Consider the following 27,257-nt stretch of genomic DNA (forward strand, 5'->3'; position numbering starts at 1 on the left):
TATTCATTGGTGTGTTTAAATTTACAGACAATACAAACTAATGTAAACCATTGGCTTCAACTGGCATAAATCTGAATTGGAAATGTTTAGTTCACTTTAGCTTCTGCAAACGCACAACTCTACTAAAAGATTGATAAACGAGGCTCAATGTCCCCAACATTGAAACCTGAAAGCTTTAGAAACTCTAACAGGCCTTTACTTTTTAACAGCACTGTTTTGGGATTTTGCTGAGTTTACCTTCAACTGTCTTTTTTTTTTTTTTTTTTTTCCCAAAGTAATGAACTGTGTAGCAGGAAAATCACCACGTTTTCTAAACGCAGTCCTGAAAATTACTCATTAACTAGGGGGATTAAATTTGATGTTTTTGACATGTTACGTAATCATTAATGTACATGAAAGAAAAAGGCTTAAAAGTTATAACTTGTTTTAGTGAAAAATAAGTACTAGAATGCAGGGGTTTGCGTGTTTGTTAATTTTTTCGGGGGACGCTGCCCCCCCCCCCCCCCCCCCCCCCCCCCCCCCCCCCCAATCATCTTAGTCTGACTTTCAGAAGTTCAGGATTTTTTTTCCTTTGCTCCACTTTCATTTCTGTGAGTGTGAGCAATTGTTAGTATTCACAGCTATGGGCAGTTTAGAGTCGCCAGTTGATCTGATCTAATCCTCATGTCTTTTGGACTGCGGAAGGAACCCCACATAGGCATGAGGAAAACACGCAAACTCCACACGGAAAGGCCCCAATTGGCCAGTAAGATTAGAGCTCAGAAACTTCTTGCTGTGAGGTGACTATTAACCACTGCACCACCATGACACCTAAGCAATATTAATGTACATACAAAGAAAGTTATATTCTTTATATATCAAGAAGAAGAATGAAGAAACCTTTTATTTGTCACATGCACAGTGAAATTCATCCTCTGCATTTAACCCATCTGAAGCAGTGAACACGTGCGTGCGCGCACACCCAGAGCAGTGGGCAGCCACACCAGAGCACCCGGGGAGCAGTCAGGGGTCAGGTACCTTGCTCAAGGGCACCTCAGCCCAAGGCCGCCCCACATCAACCTAATTGTACGTCTTTGGACTGTGGGGGAAACCGGAGCACCCGGAGGAAACCCACGCAGACACGGGGAGAATATGCAAACTCCACACAGAAAGGCCCTCACCGGCCGCTGGGTTCGAACCCAGAACCTTCTTGCTGTGAGGCAACCGTGCTAACCACTACACCACCGTGCCATCCATTTAAAAAAAAAAAGACGATTTAACAAGTGTCGCCAGGTAAAACAAACCTCGCCCAGCAGTACTTATTTTATACCTATATGTTGATAATGGTAATATTTCTCAATCATCAGCCATCAGGTTATAGTCCTATGAAAATCCGTGACCTTAAGTTTGATCTTTCATGGTCACTCAAGGTCAAAGATCATGGTGCCAAATAAAAGGCCATATCGGAGTTCCTGTATGCTCGTAATAGTAAACATCTGTCTATCGGCAGCCGTTTGAGTTATAATGAAAAACGTTATTTTAACAAAGGTTGACCTTTCTGGTGATCTTGACCCCCAAAATTTAATCAGGTAATCTATGGACCATTGCCCACCTACTCTGAAAATTTGAAGTTGATCGGTGCAATGTAGACGCTAGATTGTTAAGACAGACACGCAAACCAGCCGGACTGATTACAGTACGTCGCCCCGCTTACTCCGTCGTGGGCGAGGTAATAATTCATGCTTCTGCTGAAACTGAAAGATAAAGGTCATGCCATTTTTCTGGTGCGAAATGTCAGAACTGGTAGTTTTGTACAAATGTCAAACATTTTCTGTTCATCTCTACACGTCCGCTTTGAAAAGACGATCATCAAGTGAATTAAGACGTGTAACATGTTACGCACTCGGGTGTGTGCAGTGAGAGGTGAGGTGAGAATACAACGAGCTGCTACGTCGCAAGCACTGCTAGCTGGACTCCAGACCTCGTTTCTGATCTGTGTGTATGAATGAAATTGGTGTTTAACACACTTTGTATGTATGGGTGAAGCTTCAAGAAACTTTCAGGCCTTTCCCTGATTGTGCTGGGAAATGCTCTGAAGGCTCAATATAAATAAAAAATGTTCCTTTAAGAGATTGTGTGCTTGCTACAATGATTTATACCACAACGCAGGTGAATTTTCAAATCCGAAGGTGTTGATTTTGTTACTCTACAGCAGCATGGACCTTGATACAAGGATAGAAGCCACTACAGTGCTCTGTTTGTCTTCTGATAATCTCATTTATTTACGCCATAAATACCAATAGAAGATGATTATGGTCCGTGTGATGCCATAAAATAATGCTTAACTAGGGGTACAGCTCAACAAACTTGTTTTAAAAGCCCTGTCACTCAACTAATCCAACCAGTCAGTTTGTGCCATGGGTTTTTTTAAACTTCTGACACACAAAAAGATGCATTGGACAGACAATGAGGCCTTGTTTGTCTGAAAATGATGAGCCTCGATACAGATGGGTTTTTGTCTACATACTTGAAACATTTTGGAATGTCACTAGCTTGATGTGTGATGCCTCACTGGCATGTTTTGACTCACTTTCCCCATTAGTTAATTTCATACGTTCAGTAATCAGGAATTTAATATTCAGTATATAATGGTAAACATTAGATGGGGTGTGTTGCACTGCAAGTAAGCATTTTGGATAATTTCAAAATTCACTGTACAGCTTTCCCCACATTGTTTCTTCCCTTTTTCTTCTGTAGCATAAAGCTACACGTGTGCGCAATCATGCGGTACATTGTTTCTGTGCTCACTGGTCAAGTGTGAGTAAAAGAATAGGGATGCTCTGTTTTATGCTGCAGAATTGGCATTGGTCTTGGATCAAATAGCACTGAATTTTTATTTATTATTATTTTTTTTTTTAAAAAGGAGATACACAGAACCTTTTTTAAATAAATTTGAGTGGATAGTATCTCCATCCTTGACTCTTGTATGCTGCATAAATAGGAATAACAAAATATGTTTGAGAGTTAAAATCGACTGCAAAGTTGGCATTCGAGCTGAGCCAGCCAGCCCTGAGTGCGTGACGTTACAGCGGGAACCGGTTTTAAGGCCAAGGCCTTTTACAGCTATAGACCAAAGTCAGACTCGGCAGGCGAAAGTGGTTGCAATGGCCTCTTCGTTTGGATTTATTGGAGATTCTTTGGGTTCCTCAAATGTGACCCCTCACCAGATCCAGGGACGCATGTCGGCCGAAACGAATCCGAGATAATCGCAAAAGAAGTGTTTTTTTTTCGAAATTTGTGATTTTCGTTTTTTTCCATCATGTGCAAGTTGAGATCTTGAAGAATGCAATCAGTATTTCAGATAATAGATTGTTTTGTTGGAAAAGCATACATTTTTTGTTGCAAATTGTCTCGTTTTTGTCAGGACTGTAGCCTGCTGGGGGGTGTGGGTAAATTACCATATGGGCCATTCACATCATGATTTTTTTTTTTTTTTTCCCGCGAATCAGCTGTATGATACGAGCTGAGCTCGTGGCTACTTAACTGCATACAGGCATGTAATTTCACTATGGAATGAGCAAGCTAAACAGAGCGCAGTGGAGCTGAAACACCGCGAAGCAAACAGACACACGGTATTTACATCGGAGATAACCATTTCTAGCAAAAAAAAAAAAACGCAACCTCGTTTTCCAGATTGAATGGAATACTTGAATGATCGGATGATACACGGACCGTTCTAGGATTACATTCCATTGGAGGCATTGGTGTGTGCAAGGCGCTGTTTCTCTTTCTGATGGGGTAAGTTTATTAATCTAAGGCTGTGTGGTTATTTTTGCATGTAACGGAGAGTGTTGTGGTTTGGTTAAGCCTAGGTCACAACCGGATGTACGATTTTTTGGCCGTGTGATTTTTGGCGTTTCCCAAATCGCTGCGTTTTTTTTGTTCATGGAGAAAGACGCGCGTTGGCCGTAAGTTTGTCTTGCAACCTGAAAAAAACGTAAGCACCCGTAGAGTTTGTTTGACATGACAAAGAACCTCTGCGGCCGGTCTGTGGCTCGAAAATCAGCACATCACATGCGTGCTCTCGTGCGTTTCTTGCGTTTTTTTGCATGTAGACCGGCCGTAGGAGCACATACGGCCGGTTGTGACCGAGGCTTTACATGAAACTAGTGTTGTGTTAGTTGTGTCATCATCGTGCTATCTTTCTTTCTTACGGTGTGAGTAATTTTTCAACCACAAAACGTTAAAGTATACTTTAGGACTTATTTTTGTACTTCATAATTGTGTTGGGCATACTTTGCATGGAAGGAAAATTGACGTGGTGATCTTTGTTTACATGAAAGTAGTATCGTGCTAGCTCGTAGGGGGTAGGGCTTTCCTTAATGTCATGCAAATGAGCACCATTATGTGCCCGCCCTACACCCAGAGTAGCTGAGATGGAAAACTTTGAGGGTGATTTTCTCCCTTTTCTGTTTTAAGAGGTATACACTTTCAAAAGGCCACACATTCTTCAAATATTGTCAGATCTCCACATGGAAGGCATCATTGGAAAGCTTAGAAACTGTACTTTCTGAATCTGTCAATAACTCAAAATGCCCCTGGGCAGACATGTGTCCCTGGATTCTGTGATCTGCCACAAATAGTAATATATCTGACTGTGATGGTCCTGAAATTAGTGTGTGTACATGCTACTGCTATACACGTAGAACTGTATCAGTTTGAACCATCAGAAAGTGAATCCGATAGTAACACGTCGGCCATGGAGGCCCCCACCTTACAAAATAAAGCCAGAGAACAAAGCTGTCTAGAGAATTGGATGGAATTGAACTGACGGTCTCATGTGACTCTTATTAAAACAGGATAGGTGTTATAACTTATGCAACATGCATGCATTTTCACTGATAAAATGTAAAAGGCTAATTTAAATAATCAGATGAACCGAGCCAATCACATTCTGAAGCAAATTAAATAATCTTATACCGGGAATTTAAACACACAATACAAGTTACATGTATTAATCTAAATGCAGGTAAACAATGAGTGGTGTTATGTATCCAAATGAGAGTCACATCTTACCAGTCTGTGTTCTTGCTTCTTGAAGGCCAATCTTGTGGCCGATTTGTTTTTGAAACAGTCTGACTTTTCAGTTCTTCGTTCATTCACTTCTTCCACATAAGGTCGAGATATTGCTGCTGAGGCAAGCATATCCAGTGGAGAAATCAGATGACTGGTCCACTCATTCTCCATTTTCTCCATACTGAGTACTCCGCCATTACTGCTCGGCTCACATTCCAGGAGAACTGGTGCAACTGAACTTTTTTTTTCTTTTCTTGTTTTCTTTTCCTGTTGGTACTGCACCCTCTTTTAGTTCTGGCTTGTAGCCAACACTCCTCAGCAGATCAGAGGTCTCGTATGAGTCCTCAGTAAAATGTGCAGAGCAGAGGAGAAACCACTTCGTAGGTGCCCAATCCGTGAACTTCTCACAAAACGCATCCAAAGCTTTGCAGTTTGACCATTCTTGGGTCATGAATGCAGCGTAAATCCACCTTCTGTCGTGTTGCTGCACCCGCCAGCAACACATCTATGTGGCATGGTGATAAATTAGCTAAAAATGGAGGATCGAAGTTGCGGTTAGCTCTGTTTTTTAGTATAGCGGAAATGGCAATGAGACCGATAGCCTTCAAGTCAAGTTTATTTGTATAGCGCTTTTAACAATAAACATTGTCGCAAAGCAGCTTTACAGAATTTGAACGACTTAAAACATGAGCTAATTTTGTCCCTAATCTATCCCCAATGAATAAGCCTGTGGCGACGGTGGCAAGGAAAAACTCCCTCAGACGACATGAAGAAGAAACCTCGAGAGGAACCAGACTCAAAAGGGAACCCATCCTCATTTGGGCAACAACAGACAGTATGACTAACATTAACAGTTTTAACATGACAGTTTCACTGATGGAAACTTGAGTGCAAAACTGTTCATGACAACTGCAGTCCTAAAGTTAGCAAGTCAACTGTAGTCCTCAGCCATAAAAGCATTACTGTAAGAATCCAGAGCATCCTCCAGGTATAACCCTCAACTGTCCTCATGGGGCCGTCCTCCACAGGAGCTATGCGATAAAACTCCAACCAGACACAGGGCACCAGGATGGATCAAGCAAGTCCGAGGGGCAGAAGAGGCCAGCATCTCATTCCCAGGACCTGCTCTGGCTGGCCTTCCTGCTGTGATGTTACAGATGTCAAGGTCATTCACTCAGACTGCTACCTATATGAATCATTTTAATCATAAAAATTACTATATTAGATTTGTTAACGCTTAACTATTCCTGTGCCATTCTTGAGGTCTCAAGGCATTTATAAACAAAAAGTGAGGCCATGGTTCTGCGTATCTCCTTTAATATTGCGATTTTAAGTCTGCCAGTGTGAATATAATAACAGATTTACTTTTTATTCTTGTTTTAAAAGCTTTCCCTGCAGTAGGAAGATGCATAAATACCCGAGTCAGTGGTTCTAAAAGTGTGGTCTGTGAAACCAGGGCCAAATCATGTGGTGATTTTTTTATTTTAAGTGGTGGAAACTTCAGCCCAATGTTGTAAAAGTTGTTCTAGTCATTATTTTCTTATAGCATATTTAACTTGTCACTTGAATTGAATGGGTTGAATCCAAGCCACAATAATGTAGAAGCAAGTTGATTTGTACTTAATGTGTTCTTCCAGTGGAAATTTCAGGAATAAAAAGCTCCAATAAATAACCAAAATATTATTGTATATATTAATGAATGAGCCTAATATTTAAATAGTTGGGTTATGTTCATAAAATAAATGTGTACCACAGGCATCTGTGGAATTAATTTTATGGTTAAAGGAGTTCCTGACTGCAAAAGGTTTGAGAACGCCGGTTCCAAATCGTATAGGAAATGGGGATAAGCTTGTGTATGTATTTGTTGGCTTTTGAGAGATATTTATATGGCGGTGCAGGAAATTTCTGCAGTTCCACAAAGCAATAACAGTCACAAGATTTTTGCATTTGGAGTGATTCTTCTCAGCTTGAAGACTTGTGCTTAGCTCCAACTTTAAACACTGTGTCAGACTTTCCCCTTGTGTCAAGCTTGGATTTTTTTAAAGGCTTAATTGTAGTCAGTCACTGTGTGACGTTTGGATGAGTGTTCAGTGGGAAAGAGGAGAGGGGGAGGGAGAGAATGTGCAAAACCTCTTGTCCGTCAGGATATAACACGATCCTTCTCAACAGGCCAATGCAAGATGGGATATTATTTAACAATTATTCACTGATGGCGAGGTGAATATTGGTGTATAATTGTGTTTTAAGTTTGTTTTTGGAAACCAAAACATCATGTAAACAATCTCTGGAGAATGCCTAACTGGAACCGCTGAGTGTACGTTTACATTGTAATGCCCACTTAATATTGCTCGTTTGTCACGTTTCTATTTGAAACTTGTCACTTCACTCATGCAAGGGTCATTTTTGAAAAACATTTTAGGTCTATTCTGTATGATTTGATTTGTGTTTGGGATGCAAACAGCGCGCCTTTTGGCGGATGCCGCCTGAATCGCGCATATCCATTTTTTTTTTTTAGGGGGGGCATTGGAGTGTCTGATTATAATTTCAAAGTAAATTCTGTATTAAAATTTACTAAATAAGCAAATCCGTTACAGTCCATGAAACAGGAAGTATAAGGATGAGAAAAGGTTTAAATCGCAAAGCTGCGCACATTTGCGCAGTCCTGCACACCGCTCGGGCTGCGCAAATGTGCGCAGCTTTGCGATTTTAAACTGTTTTTTTTCTCATCCTTATACTTCCTGTTTCATGGACTGTAACGGATTTGCTTATTTAGTAATTTTAATACAGAATTTACTTTGAAATTATAATCAGACACTCCAACGCCCCCCCATAAAAAAAAAAAAATCGGATCTGCGCGATTCAGCCGTGAAAAAGGCGGCATCTGACAAAAGGTGCGCTGTAGAATATATAAAGTTGTATACATCAGACAGCCTTTAAAGTTTGATGAAGTCAGTTTCAGGCTTTGGAGCAGGCTTTGGCAGTTTCAGGCTTTGGCAGCCCTGCATAGTCACTTGAAAATGCATCTTTGTCCACTTCGTAGGGGTCAATTCCCCCAATCAAGGCCAGTTTGGCTGCATACCGTTGTCGTGAGATGTCGTCTAATGTATCTATATACTTCTTCTGTTTGCTTGATTTTGCCGACATTGATCTTTATTTTCGAAAACTGACTATATAACTTAATAAATTCGTCCGAGATAATGTAGCCGGTAATGGCGATGGTCCGTTTTGTTTGCCCCACAAGATGGTGGCTGGAGGGCGTTCCCTGCAATGCCGTGACATCAGTGAAAACTATCTATAGCTTGACAACTTCGTAGTATCTTTAGTGCTTTTAAGAAGAGCATTTTTTTTTTCTTTTTTTTTTTTTCCTTCCTCACTTACGGTCACAAAGTGATTGGCCGCCATTTTGCTGAGTCGCTCAAAGTGATTGGTCGAGAAATTCGTACTAGTTCTCGATAATCAGTGTGCGCAGTTTTCTATAGTGACCTATGTATTTACACAGGCTATTTTTGCTGTTCATTAAAAATGCATAAAGATGAAAATTATGGCAGGATCTTTCCAGGTGCATGCAAGTCTGTAGAATTTGATAGTTTTTGAATTTTACTGATTCAGATGGGACAAAAATCGCAGATAATCCAGTAAAAATTGTTACTCCTTTTGATTGTAGTTTGCCAATGTGATGTTTGATTGTTCAGTCTTCTTCCCCTTCTTTTACCCACTGCCTTAAAATTGAATTGAAATATTAGGATTCTCAAATTCCACCAACATGAACTTGGTGTTAGTTCTGGGCTGGTGCAAGTGGTGTTTCAGAGTTGGTTCCGCTTGCGAGCCTTTTAAGAACTGGTTTGCTTTTCCATGGACTACAGATCTACCGTACAGCCACATCAAGTCACTGTGTATGTCTGTATACATCTATGTTTTCCCAGCAATACTAGCGCCAGGCACAACAAGAACAATGGACTTGTTCTGGAGTTAAGATTGGAACTAGATTAGACGGAGTAGAAAAGACGCTAGTTTGGTTATTTTAAAAATGGTGGTCACAGTTTTCGTTGGTCTTGTTGGTCATAGTATGTGTGATCATGAACACTGATCCAAAAAATGACCTATTACAAGATTTAATATAAGCACTAATTTTTTTTTAATTATTAAAAATTGTTTGAAATTGAAAAGGAGCACACTATTTGTCAATTTCGTCATGATCAACTATAGTAGACTGTGATTTCTAAAATACCATTTAGATCTAGATCTAATACTATACACTACACTATTTTCATGTATGACTGGCTTGTACATGTGCTGAAACGGTGACTGGTTACCACCTTGGCCAAGCAGACTAGGCTATAGACGAGACTGAAACGTTCACAAGTCCAAATTAATATCAATTAGGCCTACCTGCAGGTGCATGTCGGGTTTTGCGTGCTTTTGAAACTGATCCTTTTTTTTAGATTGTGTCCAGAGATCCCGTCAATAACTGACTTGTTAAAGTTTCTGAGCCCTCAAGCGAGATTCGCAAGTTTGACAAATTGCACAATGCGCACTTTGCACATGCGTACCCTCGGAGTTGTACACAACCCAGTCTCCCAATTCCCTCTTCCACCTTTCAACTGTATTTACCTGGGGGCCGTGTACAGCGGTGGTGGTGTTCTCGGAAACACATGGGGTTTCTGCCATTTTGTCATGGGTCACTGGCCAGTACCGGACACAAACCTTCTCAACATTCATCGCTTGGCACCTTCGTGTTACTCACCAAAACATGGAAGATCTAGCATCCACTGGTGAGGTTTTACTAAAGACTTGGCCATCATCAAAATTAATTTACAGTGGCAGTCCATCAAGAAAAGCAGACACGTGAATGGCACCTGGTGTGGTCACAAGGAGTTTATTTAAAGCCTGTCTTATACGCCCGCGGTCATACAGTATGGTGCACACTTCTCAGATTTACAGCCAATCCGAGTTCAAGAATTGTTACAGCCCACCACACAGGTCATGAGCATGCTCTCACTCACTCACTCACTCACTCACTCGCACACGAGTGCTCGCGTGTTGACCGTTCATCCGACTGCAGTCAATACGATATCTTGTCAAAATTGCAGTTTACAAGGGACAAAGGTGTCAGAAATTTTCATCGCAGTTTTGTGCTACGCATTTTGTTTTTGCGTTGCGGTTGGGGGAGTTTGGGCAGAAATTGCAATGCAATACTGAACAAATTATTCCCTGCTTATTGAAAACCTGTGGGGTGAGCTGAAGGGGAGAGTGCACAAGAGAGGGAAAAGAGGGCCTCAGACCCTGGATGATGGAGAGATTGTGTGAAGAAGAATAGTCTCTGATGCACTGCTCCGTATTCTCCAACCTTTATAAAATGTTCTAGGAGAAGACTCGGTGCTGTTTTACTGGCAAAGGGAGGTTATACAAGGTATTTAAATGCATGACCTGAGTGCTCGGAGCATCAGTGAGCACAAGGTGCTATGAAGTGTGTCGAATGATCAAGTAAGGTGTTGACTCTGGTGAGCAAGACTTTACTTCTGGTCCCGACAGAACGGTGTTTTCGTGTTTCTTGTGTTTTAAAACAGTGTGTATCTGTTTTGTCTTTGTCGCGTCCATCAGTCTTAAGGCGCACATACTCCCGTGAGTTTCTGCTCGACATCTGCAGAACTATATCCACGGATATAAATCCAGCGGACGTGGAAGTGCTATGCGACTATGGTTTGCTCCGGAGGCCTGCTCAACCACCAACCACCACTCCTGCATCCAGCCCACAGTGGAAGCGCCACATGTGGAAGCAGAACAGGGGCAAGCGCGGAGGTATCCGAGCTAGGCTAGCGGCTAGCCCTCACCGGCCGGCTATCCCTACCATCACTCTGGCCAACGTATGCTCGCTGGATAACAAGCTGGATTATGTCCGCCTGCTCCGCTCATCTTCTAAGTCTGAGTGAGTGAGTGTTCTATCCTCATGTTTGTGGAAACATGGCTTAACGACAGCGTTCCGGACTGTGCCATTCAGCTAGTCCGGCTAACATGCTACCGGTCAGACAGCGTGCTAGTCGGGGGGGGGACTCATGGTGGAGGACTCTGTGTTTACATCAGTGATGCCTGGTGCTGCGATGCTGTCGTGGTCTGCAAACACTGCTCACCACTGGTGGAGTTTATAATTATTAAGTGCCAGCCATTCTACCTGCCAAGGGAATTTACAGCTATATTGCTGGTAGCAATATACATCCCTCCCGGCTCCAATAACAACAGGAGTGAAGCACTGAATGAACTCTATCAGCACATCAGTGAGCAGCAGACAGCCCACCCAGATGCTTTCCTCATCCTGGCTGGGGATTTCAACCATGCAAACCCCAAGAGCGTGTTTCCAAAACTCTATGGACATATCAACTTTCCCATATGTGGAAACAATACTCTGGACAGTGTTTACACCATGCGTAAAGATGCCTACAAAGTCCTACCCCTCCCCCACCTTGGGGCCTCAGATCACTCCACTGTTATGCTAATGCCAGCGTACAGGCTGCTGGTTAAAGTCACCAAACCAGCTACAAAGTAGATATGTATGTGGCCAGAGGAGTCCTCAGAGGCACTCCAGGACTGTTTTTCCACCACTGACTGGAGCATGTTCAGACAGGTGGCCACCTACAACACCACCACAGATCTCCAGGAGTACACGGAGACCGTCACTGCCTACATGAGGAAGTGCATGGACGACATTACAGTCACCAGAACATCTCCATGCGGGCCAATCAGAAACCATGGCTAACAGGGAAAGTCCACAGGCTCCTGAGGGCTCGGAATGTTGCCTTCAGAGCTGGGGACGAGGTGGGCCTGAGGACAGCTAGGGCTAACCTGTCTCTTGGCCACCCTGATGCCTCGTGACAGTATTCCAGGAACATTGCTGTCGTTGAAGTAGACAGCAGAGACGCCAGGAACCTGTGGCGGGGGATTCAGACCATCACAGACTACAAGCCCTCGCTGCAGACCTGTGATAACTCCACCTCTCTGCTGAATCAGTTGAACGACTTCTTCGCTCGCTTTGAGGCAGACAACAGCACCACGGCATAGAAGACCCCACCACCTCCCGGCGACCAGGTGTTGATGCTGTCCCCAGACAGCGTGAGGAGAGCTCTCAGGATGACAAATGCACGGAAAGCCCTGGGTCCTGATAACATTCCTGGTCGTGTCCTGAGAGACTGTGCTGAGGAGCTCACAGATGTCTTTACAGACATCTTCAACATCTCGTTGAGCCAGGCTGTTGTCCCCACATGCCTCAAAGCTACCACCATCATCCCCGTCCCGAAGAAGCCATCTCCCTCCTGCTTCAATGACTACCGCCTTGTCGCACTCACTCCCATCCTCATGAAGTGCTTTGAGCAGCTAGTCATGTGGCATATCAAGTCCAACCGTTCAACTGATGACGCCATCTCCACTGCCCTCCACTCAGCCCTCACCCACCTGGAGACAAAAGACTCGTATGTCAGAATGCTGTTCATAAACTTTAGCTCAGCATTCAACGCAATCATTCCTCAGCAGCTCATTCATAAACTGGACCAGCTGGGACTCAACACCTCCCTGTGCAACTGGCTGCTGGACTTCCTGACGGGGAGACCACAGGCTGTACGGGTCGGCAGCAACTCCTCCAGCACCATCACATTGAACACGGGGACCCCCAAGGATGTGTGCTGAGCCCCCTCCTCTTCACTCTGCTGACCCACGACTGCACACCAACATCCAGCTCTAATCTCTTCTTCATTAAGTTTGCGGATGACACGACTGTGGTGGGTCTCCTCAACAATGGCGATGAGACAATCTACAGGAGTGAGGTGAGCCGCTTGGCTATGTGGTGCAAGGACAACAGCCTCCGCCTGAACGTGGAGAAGACTAAGGAGATTGTTGTGGACTTCAGGAGAGCGCACACCCAGCATGCTCCACTATCTATTGACGGTGCTGCAGTGGAGAGGGTGAGCAGCACCAAGTTTCTGGGTGTGCACATCTCTGAAGACCTGTCCTGGAGCAACAACACTGCATCACTGGCCAAAAAAGCCCAACAGCGTCTGTACTTCCTCCGCAAACTGAGGAGAGCAAGAGTCCCGGCCCCCATCATGCACACATTCTACAGAGGCACCATCGAGAACATCCTGACCAGCTGCATCACCGTGTGGTACGGCGCCTGCACCGTGTCCTGCTGCAAGACTCTGCAGCGCATCGTGAGAGCAGCTGAGAGGATCATTGGTGTCTCTCTCCCTTCTCTTATGGATATCTATAACTCTCGCCTCACCCGCAAAGCCATCAGGATTGCAGGTGACCCCACCCACCCATCTCACAGCCTCTTCAGTCTGCTGCCGTCGGGGAGGAGACTGCGGAGTCTCCGGGCCAAAACCAGCAGGCTCAAGGACAGTTTCTTTCACCAGGCGGTCAGGAGGCTCAACTCCTCCCTCCCTGTTCTGCCCCTCCTCCCCCCTCTACCCCCTGCCACAGATTCTGCCCGCACGCCCCCTTGCCCCCCCCCTTCAGCATCTGACAGGTCACCCTTACAGCCTGCCCCTCCCCCAAACACACACACACACACACACACACACACACGTTCATTAACACACTGAACTCAGGGACTGCACATTTCACTTTACCTCGCTCATTTTGCACTATTCCGCATTACCTCACCTTAACAGCTATTAGTTTGTTTATACTGCTTATTTCATGTTTACCTGCTATACCTCAAGTGCCCTTGACTGTTTATTTGCTCCAATTTGTGTGTGTGTGTATGAATGAGTGTTTAGTCTGTCTAGTTCTTATCTAGTGTTTATACTGTTTATATTGTTTATTTCAATTATTCTAGTTTTATTTATTGCATTGCCTGTTTGCACCGTGGGTTAGAGAGGACTGAAATTTCATCTGTGCTGTATATCGAGCATGTATAGCATATTTGACAAAGTTGACTTGACAAAGAGAAAGAAAGTGGGTGTGTGTCTCGGTGCTTGTGGCGCTGAAGTGCTCTCTCAAATTTCTGTGCATGCTCGCTTCACATTCTTGAATACCTTTTTGTGTGCAATTCATAGCACCTTGTGCTCATTTCCCAGCATGATATTGAGTTCCACGGTTTTGAAGCATAGTAACAAAAGGAGACCTCTTCATTTTGTATTTCCACAGGGATTCCTTACAAGCAGGTGACAGTTGGTGTTCCTAAGGAGATCTTTGAGAATGAGCTCCGGGTGGCGCTCTCACCCGCAGGGGTGGATGCTCTCGTCAAGCAGGGATTCAACGTGGTGGTGGAGTCTGGTGCCGGAGAATCGGCCAAGTTCCCTGACGAGATGTATACCAAAGCTGGAGCTACCGTCAAGGGTGCCAAAGACGTGCTGTTGTCTGACATTGTGGTTAAGGTGTGTGGGTTTAACGTAGTTGTGGCAGAAGGGGGGTGAAAAATGGTGAGAATACATAACCAGCGCAGGTGCTTGTGCTCATCGGAAAGTGAATCCGATAGTAACACGTCGGCCACGGAGTCCCCCACCTTACAAAATGAAGCCAGAGAGCAAAGCCTTCTAGAGAATTGGATGGAATTGAACTGACAGCCTCATGTGACTCTCATTAAAACAGGATAGGTGTTATAACTTGTGCAACATGCATGCGTTTTCACTGATAAAACGTAAAAGGCTAATTAAATAATCAGGTGAACTGAGCCAATCACATTCTGAAGCAAATTAAATAATCTTATACCGGTAACTTAAACACGTAATACAAGTTACATGTATTAATCTAAATGCAGGTAAACGAGTGTTGTTGCTTTTGCTGTGATGTAACCAAGTGAGAGTTGCATCTTACCCATCTGTGTTTTCGTTTCTTGAAGGCTGATCTTGTGGCCGATTGTTTAGGAACAATCTGACTTTTTCAGTTCTTCGTTCATTCGCTTCTTCCACGTAAGGGCAAGATATTGCTGCTGACGCAAGCATATCCAGTGGAAGGGAAAAAAAAAAAAGCATATCCAGTGGGGAAAACTGACGACTGGTCCACTTGTTCTCCATTTTCTCCATACTGATTACTCCACCATTACTGCTTGGCTCACACTCCGGGAGAACTGGTGCAACTGAACTTACTTTCCTTTTCTTGTAGTTTTCTTTTCCTTTAATTGTTGGTACTGCAGCCTCTTTCAATACGGGCTTATAGCCAACGCTGCTCAACAGATCAGAGGTTTCGTACGAGTCTTCAGTAAAATGTGCAGAGCAGAGGAGAGACCACTTCATAGGCGCCCAATGTGCCCGTGAACTTCTCGCAAAATGTGTCCAAATCTTTGCAGTTTAAATATTCTTGGGCCATGAATGCAGCGTAAATCCACCTTCTGTCGTTTTGCTGCACCCATCAGCAACACATCTATGTGGCATGGCGATAAATTAGCTCAAAATAGAGGATCGGAGTTGCAGTCAGCTGTGTTTTAGTATAGCGGAAATGGCGATGAGACCGATAGACTTCCTGCTGTGATGTCACAGATGTCAAGGTCATTCAGTCAGACCGCTACCTGTATGAATCATTTTAATTTTAAAAATTACTATATTAGGGGTGGCACGGTGGTGTAGTGGTTAGTGCTGTCGCCTCACAGCAAGAAGGTCCGGGTTCGAGCCCCGTGGCCGGTGAGGGCCTTTCTGTGCGGAGTTTGCATGTTCTCCCCGTGTCCACGTGGGTTTCCTCTGGGTGCTCCGGTTTCCCCCACAGTCCAAAGACATGCAGGTTAGGTTAACTGGTGACTCTAAATTGACCGTAGGTGTGAGTGTGAATGGTTTTGTGTGTCTGTGTGTCAGCCCTGTGATGACCTGGTGACTTGTCCAGGGTGTACCCCGCCTTTCACTCGTAGTCAGCTGGGATAGGCTCCAGCTTGCCTGCGACCCTGTAGAACAGGATAAAGCGGCTAGAGAAGATGAGATGAGATGAAATTACTATATTAGATTTATTGTTAACGCTTAAAACTATTCCTGTGCCATTCTTGAGGTTTCAAGGTATTTATAAACAAAAAGTGAGGCCACGGTTCTGCGTATCTGCTTTAAGCTACTAAACACAACGGCGCGAGCACTGAACGCATCAACTGGTTCTAGCATTACATGGTAGCTGCTGAGCCTCTTTACCAAGCTTTCACTCTCATGGGATTGACTAAGTCATTGGATTGGATTTTTTTTTTTTTTTTTCCCTGTCCTTGCATGGTTTGGCTTTTGCATGCTGGGGCCTTTTTCTTTTCATGTCAGCTTTTGCCAGGTTGGCATTTGCTTCCTGGATTGGCTTTTGCTCACTTTTCATTGAGTGAAAAAAATTGTCACTTTCACACACGTGTAGGAGGGTCAGCAGTTATTCAGCCTTTCTGGTGCTGATTATGGGATTGCCGTTAACCTGATTAGAGTTATCACACATTTAGATTTACTGTGATTCTTAATGTAGTTTTGTATGACTGTAAATGTTAATTTGCCAAATTACATATGGAGTATATTTTCAGTTTGTTTTGAAGTGTGACAATTACTTAACAGGCTGTATTTGTACTGTTGCATTAGTTGTCATGTAATTTTAAGCATTATTTTTAGTTAAACCCCTTGCTTCCCCCCCCCGTCACAGGTCCGTGCCCCCATGCTGAACCCAGCTCTGGGTGTACATGAGACAGACCTGATGAAGGAAGGTGCCACTCTGGTGAGCTTTATCTACCCGGCTCAGAACCCAGAGCTGATGGATCGTTTGGCCAAGCGCAAGGCCACAGTGCTGGCCATGGACCAGGTGCCCCGTGTCACCATCGCTCAGGGTTATGATGCCCTCAGTTCCATGGCCAACATTGCTGGGTAAGTTCCTCACAGCTTTGTTTTTTTTTTTTTTTAACTCAAATTTTATTAATTTTTGACAAAAAAAAAAAAAAGACAAAACAACACAACATTACAGAACATATTACAGGGTCAGTGGGGTACATGTTATTAGTAGTCCTCAATTGTCTCTGACATCAGTCCAAGTTTTCAGTGGTGCCTCTGCTTTGGGTTTTATAATCCATCCATTTCTCGCATTTCTTATCAAATTTTGTTTGTTGAAGTCTCAATATATAAGTAAATTTTTCCATGTTGATTATCTCCTCCACTATGTCCAGCCAGTTCCTCCGAGTAGGAGGGTCCTCTCTACACCATTTCCTGGTAATTGCTTTCTTGGCCGCAGCCAATAGAATTTTTGCCAGATATCCATCTTCGTATTGTACATTTTCCTTTGTCAGGTTACACAGGTATAATATCTCACATGACTTTGGTAATTCATATCCCAGTATCGTTTTCAATTCTGCCCACACATCATTCCAATAGTTTCTTATTTTAGTACATTCCCAAAAAACATGAGTGTGACCTGCATTCTGCTCTCCACACCGTCTCCAGCATGTTTGTTGTGTAGTTGTAATTTTGTTCTTTCTTTTGGGAGTGATAAAGAACCTGATCATATTTTTCCAACAGAATTCCTTCCACATCCTGGAGCTGGTGGTGGTTCGCTGTACATCACATATGTTAAGCCAGTCCTCTTCAGTTAACAGCATTTTACTTTCTTTCACCCATCTGTCTCTCACATACAGAGTAGTAGTTCCTCTGCTCCTCTCTAGCCCTTGGTACAGTGCCGAGACCACTCTTCCAGTGATGTTTCTATATGCATTACACAGTGTTATAGTTACTTTATTCAACTCCTGGGGAAGATCTGGTTTTATCTCTTTGTCAAAGAAGTCTCTAACTTGGTACCTCACAGCTTTGAATGAAGTTATGGTCCTTAGAGACATTACATTGCACTTGGGTTTCCATCGGTGGGGGATTTATAGCATCAACGAAGCTGACTTTATGTTAGGACTGTTAATGTTATGGTCATGTTGTCTGTTGTTGCCCAAATGAGGATGGGTTCCTTTTTGAGTCTGGTTCCTCTCGAGGTTTCTTCCTCATGTCGTCTTAGGGAGTTTTTCCTTGCCACAGGTGTGCTCATTGGGAATAGATTAGGGATAAAATTAGCTCATGTTTTAATTCATTCAAATTCTGTAAAGCTGCTTTGCGGCAATGTTTACTGTCAAAAGTGCTATACAAATAGACTTGCCTTGCCTGGCTCTATAGAGTCGGGACACTGCTCTCTACCAATTCTTGTATGCCCTAGTGTGAACACACCACTTTAACCAGTCCTGCCATTTTGAAGCTTGTGTTTAAAATCTTCTCTCCTTTTAGCTGCCATAAATTGTTCTCCCCTAAATGCTTTACCTCAAAAGTCCACAGCTCTGCTGTTTCAGACCAAGAACAGATCCGAGATTGGAGGGTAATGTTGAACTTTATCGACATGCTAGACTAGCTTGCATGCCTTGGCTAATGATAGCGATGAACAAAATCTTTGTTGTGGACCTGGGCATTTTCAGTGAGGATGAATATGTAGCGATGCTTGCTTCTAAGCTATTTCTGTTTGTTTCTCAGGGATTATGTAAAGCCTCGGTCACAACCGGCCGTACGTGCTCCTACGGCCGGTCTACGTGCAAAAAACGCAAGAAAAGCATGGAGGGCGCGCGTGTGACATGCTGATTTTCGAGCCGTAGACTGGCCGCAGAGGTTCTTTGTCATGTTAAACAAACTCTACGGGCGCTTATGTTGTTTTTTTTCAGGTTGCAAGACAAACTTGCAGCCAACGTGCATCTTTCTCCACGAACAAAAAAAACGCAGCGATTTGGGAAACGCCAAAAATCGCACGGCCATAAAATCGTACGTCCGGTTGTGACCTAGGCTTAAGGAATAAAACGCTCGTCTCGTTATAGTAAAATAATCACCTTTATGCCGTGATGGAGTTACTGTTATAACCCAAGTTGACTTTTTCCTGTAACAGCTTATCTCCAAGTGTTTTATTCCTTATATACGACAGGAACTTTCCAACAGTTATGATTTTTATTTTTTGAAGACTGACCCATTATAAATTTTATCCATTTATAGTCAAATATTGCTGCAGAATGTCTGTGAAACAAGTTAAATTTTTTATTTTTTGTTATAGCGATTTATAAACAGTTGTTCCCTTGCCAGCCTCTCTCTTCTTGCTCTTGAGGTTAATAAGAGAAGAAAAAAATGCAGTAAAGTATAAACTCGTCTGTCCTGAAGATTTCCCCATGTCTGAAAGTGTAGTTACAGCTTTACTGATGACTGTTACAAAGAGACACTGGGGACTCCTTCAGTACATTTTAAGTTCAATAAATTTAAATGTCTCTCTCAGAAAACTTCACCCGGGCGGCACGGTGGTGTAGTGGTTAGCGCTGTCGCCTCACAGCAAGAAGGTCCTGGGTTCGAGCCCCGGGGCCGGCGAGGGCCTTTCTGTGTGGAGTTTGCATGTTCTCCCCGTGTCCGCGTGGGTTTCCTCCGGGTGCTCCGGTTTCCCCCACAGTCCAAAGACATGCAGGTTAGGTTAACTGGTGACTCTAAATTGACCGTAGGTGTGAATGTGCGTGTGAATGGTTGTCTGTGTCTGTGTCAGCCCTGTGATGACCTGGCGACTTGTCCAGGGTGTACCCCGCCTTTCGCCCGTAGTCAGCTGGGATAGGCTCCAGCTTGCCTGCGACCCTGTAGAACAGGATAAAGCGGCTAGAGATAATGAGATGAGATGAGAAAACTTCACCCTATATATTTTAAAAAAAAAAGTGCACTTTTTTTTTTTTTAAAATTCGTTTGCGTAGTGAACCCGGAGTTATTGTGTTCCGTGAGATTTAACGGTCCTCTGTTTTTATTTTGGCAGATATAAAGCTGTGGTCCTGGCTGCGAACCACTTTGGTCGCTTCTTCACCGGCCAGATCACCGCTGCAGGAAAAGTTCCCCCTGCTAAGGTAAGACATCCTGTGCATCTGGTATTTTTGTGCATTCTTGTTTAGTGGTGTTTCACATCCTGTTGTTTTGGCTGTAAGGTGCTCATCATTGGAGGGGGCGTGGCCGGACTGGCTGCTGCAGGAACTGCCCGGGCCATGGGTGCCATTGTCAGGGGCTTTGACACGAGGTATTAAACCACTGCAGCTGCTGAATGCATGTTTTGATGTCTATCACTCTTGGTTTAGTGCAGCACCGTGGTGTTTGTTTGGCGCACATGATCAAACTGAGCAGTACGGGATCATAGTCGAGGCTTAATTAGCTGCAGTCTTGCGTAGCCCTTACAAGCTCATCTTCTGTTGAGCTTTAAATCTGTCCTCTACAGTGGCTCTGCACAGTAAAAGTAGGCATCTGTGTGGATTTTTCCAGTGCCACAGTTGTTAAGATTTATTTGTATGTCTTGAGACAAAAAACTAGGCATTATTATCGAATCACCTGGCACTTGTGTGTATGTTGTTCACCCCTTGGTAGTCTGTAATAGTGCTGTGAAAGATTGAGTCGTGCATATTACTCATAATCAATTACTTGGTGCAGAGACTTAGTTTTAATAGGGAAAAAGCATGTTTGCAAATCCACCTAGGCATGCAACAATTCACGATTTGATTTGTTTTTGAAAACGTATGAAATTAAAATCAGTTGAGGTGGTTCGGGCAGCTTGTTAGGATGCCCCCGGACACCTCCCTAGGGAGGTTTTCTGGGCATGCCCCACCGGGAGGAGACCCCGGGGCAGACCCAGGACATGCTGGAGAGATTACATCTCTCTGCTGGCCTGGGAACGCCTCGGTATTCCTCCGGAAGAGCTGGTGGAGGTGGCCAGGGAGAGGGAAGTCTGGGCTGCTCTGTAGGGTGGTCCCGAAATATATGGGGAATTTTTTTTTTTTTTTTAACCAAAACATTCCGACCACCCTACCATTTTTTTTACATAGGCTAAAAGAAGGCAACAAGCAACATTTCAGAAAAATTGGTTAATATTTAGAGGTGCCACACGAGGTTGCAAATCGAGTTAAGCCATTAACATTAGTTGGTGCGTAGACTGTTGCAGAGAAGATCTCAAACCCCAAAAAAGTCACAGTTCTAGAGGGAATATGCCACTTCTATGAAAAAGAAGAGGCAGGAAGAGTTTATAGACTGATAGAAGGTTAACTTTCATGCACTAAGGGGTTCTTAAACAATGAGCACTGATCGTAATATGCTGATGAAGTTGTGAATGTTTTTCTTTCTATGTTTTTCAGATGGCTAGCAACAGTAATACAAGTAGTACCGGTGGTGCAAAGCACAAAACCAGAAAGGACAATTATGTTTGGTTAATTGGTCCCACTTCCAAGGAACTGTCTAGGAGAAAGCTTCCTTCTGCTAGGGAAGTCCTTCTTTTATCTCCACAAGATACCATAATACCGAAGGGTTTAGAAAATCACAGACAAGTAATAGCTATTGTTACTCTGAACACAGGAAGTTATATTACTGTATTGTTTGTATTAATATGAAACAGTTAATAAGACACATTATTTTATATTGTTTCTTGAGTGAAAACTTTAATGGCTTTGTGGCACCTCTAAACTTAACCAAATTTCGCACAATAACTTCTTTTAGGCAATGTAAAAAAAAAAAGGTAAGGTGGTCGTAACAAAATCCTAAAAAAAAAAAAAATTTGGGGACCACCCTACTGCTTTGCTTAGGCTGCTACCCCCCACAACCCGGATCCAGATAAGCGGTAGAAGATGGATGGATGGAATTAAAGTTTTATTACCAAAAAATGCAACATTTATTCTTCTATTTTTCATCAACTTAAATATTCATTCATTCATCTCAGTAATGGATCAAAACAGCAGTGCACAAAATCAGTCGTCATAATTATAGTGATATTTGTAAGACTAATTTACAAAATAAATGAATCGACCAGTTAATTTCCAAAGTACGCAACCGTTATGGTATAAGACGGAGAGGAAATTGTCTGGTGGCTGCTCCCCCCCCCCCCCCCCCCCCAATAATTTGCTCTTTAAAGGCTTCATAAGAACCCAGTTGATGCAAGTCTCCACCTAAATCAATTTTTTCAGTGAATGAGTCTGAGTGACTGAGAGTCATGAACAAATTCAGCATTCCTGCTAAACCGTGCTTGGATTTGCATTTTTGAAATTCAGTGCATCAAATGAAAAAAACAGATTTGAAAAAATGTCCTTTTTTTTTGCAATTATGCTTTGCCACTAGATGGCGCAGCTCTCTTGTTTATGCAGCAGCTCAGCCTATCGTTTCTCCTCTCTGCTCCTGTTCACCTTTGTGTGTTTAAGGGTGATGTGTGTTTTGAATGAAAATTTTAAAGGCTCCTGCAAGGAACTTTGCTAACAAATTGAACTCAATGGTTGTTGGGATGTTTGACCTTTTCACACGCGTATATACTCCTACAGAGCTGCAGCCTTGGAGCAGTTTAAGTCCCTGGGAGCCGAGCCGCTGGAGGTGGATGTGAAGGAGTCTGGGGAAGGCCAGGGCGGCTACGCTAAAGAGATGTCCAAGGAGTTCATCGAGGCTGAGCTGAAACTGTTTGCCAAGCAGTGTTTGGACATCGACATCCTCATCAGCACTGCTCTCATCCCGGGTAAGCACGCACGTGTTTCATAAAGCCACAGATCGTACTGGCCATCACATGATTTCCAGCTCCGTTTTATAGAGCTTAGTGCACATTTCTAATGGCTTAGCTGCCACAAATGACTGGTGTTAGGCATTACTAAAAAAAAAAAAACCCCACAATCCATAAGAAAATATAACCTTTCCCCTTATTAGGTGGTAATGATAAATTGACGTGCTACAGCTTCCTTTAGTTTTTCCTTCTTTGTGATTTGAGGTAGTTCTTCAAATGTACTGTATGTTGTCAGGTTCTCTTTTTAAAGGAAGCATCGTCTATTACAATACTGCGAGTTGGCCTAGTCGTTAGCAGGAGAACGCAAGTTCTACTCATGGTCAGGTCACACCAAAGACCATCATAAAAATGGTACCTACTGCCGTCTGGCGAGGTGTGCCGTAATACAGATGCGAGTGGGGAGTCAAACTCTTGCGGTTACCAGAGGACTAGCCTCCCACTATAATCCTAGCTATGTAATAGGTGAGAGGTAGAGGGCTACAGAAACTGAGATCGGCGCCGCCCTATGCGCCACATGGCGTGGGAAGGACTTTGAGTTGATCTATTATGTTTTTTTTTTTTTAAATAAAGTATTCTTGAGTGTAACCTTCAGCAGTAGTTTCACCTCATCGTTACTGTTTGTCCTTTTTCGTTTTAGAACTTTTGATGTGACGCTGAACAGGTTTTGGTTCGGGTTACCGAAGCGATCTAATGAATTTTTGGTGCGTTTCTGTGCTGTGCTCTCTCTACTCCTCAATACACAGTTCTTAATATTCTCTTGTTTGTATATCGTGTTTGCCAGAACACTTTCTGATGTATTATCGTCAGCTAATTGACTGGCTGGCTCTCATCAGTGTTTGTGTAGAGGGAGATGTTTCCAAAAATGCTGTTTGTGGACAAGAATCTTGGATATGGTTGAAGGCAAGGTTAATATCTACATGTTTAGAAATACCCGTTTGTGCGGATGGGGGCCTCGGATATACAACTAGTGTAACTTGGTTTAAATTGGATCGATTAAAATGTGTGGCGGCCTGGGAAAACCCTTCACTGTGAAACGTTGTACTGTTTAAATTTCTGAAGACTGTTGTCCTGAAATGAAATCTGTCTCCTTATTTGTGGTTGAGATAGAAAACATGTAAGAGTCTAATTTAACTGGTTAACGCAGTTGGTGTAATTGGGGCATTATGATGTTTAAAAAAAAAAAAAAGTCTTTTGTCAGGATAAATGGATTATTAATAGCCTCTTAAACTCCCGGACTGTAACCCTTGACGTTTTGTTGTTGATGAAATTTGAGATGTAGTTTCGATATCCTGGTGCTGTATTTAACACTTGTGTGCTGAGCTGACGTCACCAGGAGTATTGTCCTTGCTAGAGCAGTTACAGTGGTGTTTTAATAGGAGTAAAAATTTAAGTGATAATGCCAGGGCTCGAAATTAACTTTTTTTTCTTTGTGTCCCCCAGTGGTCCCGAATTCTGTGTTGTTGTCCCGAATGGAAGCAATAGTGTCCCCATTTTTTTCCTCTCTGAAATAACCAGTGGTTAATATTATCATATGAAGTTACTATTATATTTGTAACTATGCGATTTTGAACCCTTTATATCATTTTTACAATAAGTCACAAGACACAAGCGACACATGTCCTATACATCATCTACTTCAAAATTAGTTATTGCATTTTCAGTTTATTAAACTTTGGCGATCTCACTGTATGAATAGATACCCGTTTATTTAAAGGGGCCAACTAGCTCATTCAGAAAATGTTTCAACTCACTACATCTGCAGTACACTTTGGTTGAAAATAAGACCCCTTTTATGTTCATTTCATCTACTTATACCTTGAATATCTGTTGGCACTTATAAGGCCGACTTATAATTTTCACCATTACCGTTATCCATTTTTATGAACTTTCCGTTATCCATTACTGTTATCCATTTTTATGAACTTTCCGTTATCCATTTTATGAACTTTCGCTGCCGAAACTTGGGTGCAAATGTTAGCAACATCAGCATAGTGGCAGGTCCGAGCCTAGTTGTGCTGCTGACTGACTAAACTTTCTGAACTAGAAAGACACCAAGAAAACTCACTTATTCTGTTGAACGGTATCTTCCGTCAATATCATCCACATCATTCCTGTTGTATTTTATAACGTGTCTAACAGTGTTCATTAAGTTCATTCAGTTGCTAGCGTTGCCTGCAGACCAGGCGATGACACTTTGGATCCTGAAGGTCCCGGAGACGTTATGTCTGGGCTTTCAGTTTCTTCCCCGCGATCGGTCCCCTTCAACCACTTAAGCATTTTTGTTCTGGCAAGAGTCGGCGCAGCGTGTGCGGTAGCAATTCCATTCCAAGTCCATATAATGCGGACACCGGCCGAAGATTCTAGAACAGAATGCGCTGCTCTGTGGCCTACTGATGCAGGTGCATCGAAAGTGTAGCTACTGTGTATTTTTCGCTGTTAACGTTTTAAAATTAAAATTGACAAATTAGGTGAATGTCTACGTATGTGTTACGGCTTTGTAAATAATATTAATGTAGAACTTTTTTTCTAGATCTATTTTTTTCCATTGTCCCGGGATTGTCCCAGATATGATAATTTTGTGTCCCGATGACATTTTTTTATGGTCCCCGGGACGTCGGGACACCGTTAGTTTCGAGCGCTGGATCATGTTCAGGTTTCTCGGTTAGCTCCGCAAAACAAAAGCGCAAGAGTTCCTTTTCTCACGCACCATTTTCAGCGATGTTCATCATGATGAGAAATCCAGAGTTGCGGAGACAACAGATGTTGGACTCAAATTCCTACAATGCATAGCAGCTATGGCACAGCTGGACACACTGAAAGACTAAAGCACTGCTGTATCACTCTCATTAGGTAGAGATGAAGCTTGGGCTAATTCCACTGCACCACTTGTACAACTATCAGCAGGTAGTCAAACGGCATTGTGGGTAATATAAGGAACCTCTAGACAGAGGAAAGGTGTTTAAACCCCCAAAAATTGACTCAATTTTATTATGGAATAAATCTGACATGACAGTTAAGTAACACATTGCATGTATTCATTGTAGAGATTGAGAGATAAGGGTGGATCCCCCCACCCCTCCACAAGGGCCGAGGCAACGGTCAGAGGTGAAACGTAGAATATCAATTTTGTCTAGAAGAACGACCCAAAAAGCGAATTCAGTCTTCCTGGTGTCTAATTTGCACCCTAAAATTGAATAAAACGGTTAAAATATACTGTTTTGCCCAATTTCCAAAGGTTTGTTTACATCTCACTTATGCGCACTTTCACTGCCAGGGGACCGTCGTCGTGACGTCATTCAAGCCAAACAGACCAGGAGCAGCTCTGTGTTCACTTGGGAACTGAGCACACGTGTACGGACTTTGGTTGTGAGAGGTTGTGTAAAATGTCTGAAAGCGATAGCGATTTTGAAGTAGGAACTCTCCAAATTGAATATCGAGAGGTGAAACCATATATGTATGAACCTATGGCCGTTGCGAAGCAATCGGTGAATGTGACTCACTGGTTTGACTGTGCAGCCTCGGAATCGGACAGCGACTCGACCGACTCTGATCGCGGTGACGCCGGACGTCAACAAGACTCGCGCCCAAACGATTTATCCTGGTAGTTATAATAAATTCCTACTTTTGTCGTAATACTAAATAAGAGCCCTTCTGAAGAATAATTAAACCGCCCTCCCTAGTGGATATAGGGAACGGTTACTTGACAGTGTGCCGGTAGGCCACATTAGCCTGCCATCCGCAGCATTATACTATTTATAGCCTACTCTGTGAGGAAATATCCCTTTGTCTTATTTCCACAATGATTATACAGGATCCCTCAGGATTCTTGACTTTTCAATTGCAAGCAAAAGTAAAAATGCTTACTGCCAATCTTCTTTTTGCTTGAGCGTTGCTGCTCTTTCTTCTTTGACTGCTTGATTTTGTTTCACACGCACAATCCACTCTCTCCACCTCTTCTCTTCGGGGGAAAAAACAACCCTCTGGCTTCACGCACACAATCCACTCTCTCCGCCTCGTCTCCTCTTCCGGAAAAAAACAACCCTCTGGCTTCACGTGCACAATCCACTCTCTCTGCCTCGTCTCCTCTTTCGGAAAAAGCCAACCCACTCACTCCGCCTCTTCTCCTTTTTCGGAAAAAGCCAACCCTCTCGCTCCGCCTCTTCTCCTCTTCCGGAAAAAGCCAACCCTCTGGCTTCACGCACACAATCCACTCTCCGCTTCTTCTCCTCTTCCAGAAAAAGCCAACCCTCTGGCTTCACATGCACAATCCACTCTCTCCGCCTCTTCTCCTTTTTTGGAAAAAGCCAACCCTCTGGCTTCACATGCACAATCCACTCTCTCTGCCTCTTCTCCTTTTTTGGAAAAAGCCAACCCTATCACTCCGCCTCTTCTCCTTTTTTGGAAAAAGCCAACCCTCTGGCTTCACATGCACAATCCACTCTCTCTGCCTCGTTTCCTCTTTCGGAAAAAGCCAACCCTCTCGCTCCGTCTCTTCTTTTTTTGGAAAAAGCCAACCCTATCGCTCCGCCTCTTCTCCTTTTTTTTGGAAAAAGCCAACCCTATCGCTCCGCCTTTTCTCCTCTTCCGGAAAAAGCCAATCCACTCTCTCTGCCTCTTCTCCTCTCTCGGAAAAAGGTAAAAACTTCTTGAACCAGTCCTGTTACAGTTCACTGCACAACAATAAGGTTTGTTTGGCTTAAATTACGTCACACGCCGAGTGGTCACGA

The 27,257-nt window shown here is 43.4% G+C and overlaps 1 protein-coding gene across 4 annotated transcripts in view; it reads left to right on the plus strand.

The window, feature by feature from the left end:
- The window catches only part of nnt (nicotinamide nucleotide transhydrogenase), a 113,700-nt gene that overhangs the window by 28,321 nt on the left and 58,122 nt on the right, over nt 1–27,257 (plus strand). For all 4 annotated transcript variants that reach the window (XM_060935953.1, XM_060935955.1, XM_060935951.1 and 1 more), the window contains exons 3-7: nt 14,191–14,420; nt 16,630–16,847; nt 19,774–19,861; nt 19,940–20,028; nt 22,301–22,488. In XM_060935953.1, coding sequence (XP_060791936.1) covers nt 14,191–14,420; nt 16,630–16,847; nt 19,774–19,861; nt 19,940–20,028; nt 22,301–22,488 — 813 coding nt within the window. The remainder of the gene's footprint in view (nt 1–14,190; nt 14,421–16,629; nt 16,848–19,773; nt 19,862–19,939; nt 20,029–22,300; nt 22,489–27,257) is intronic.

Source organism: Neoarius graeffei, chromosome 12 (assembly GCF_027579695.1).
Source record: "Neoarius graeffei isolate fNeoGra1 chromosome 12, fNeoGra1.pri, whole genome shotgun sequence".
Taxonomy (NCBI): domain Eukaryota; kingdom Metazoa; phylum Chordata; class Actinopteri; order Siluriformes; family Ariidae; genus Neoarius; species Neoarius graeffei.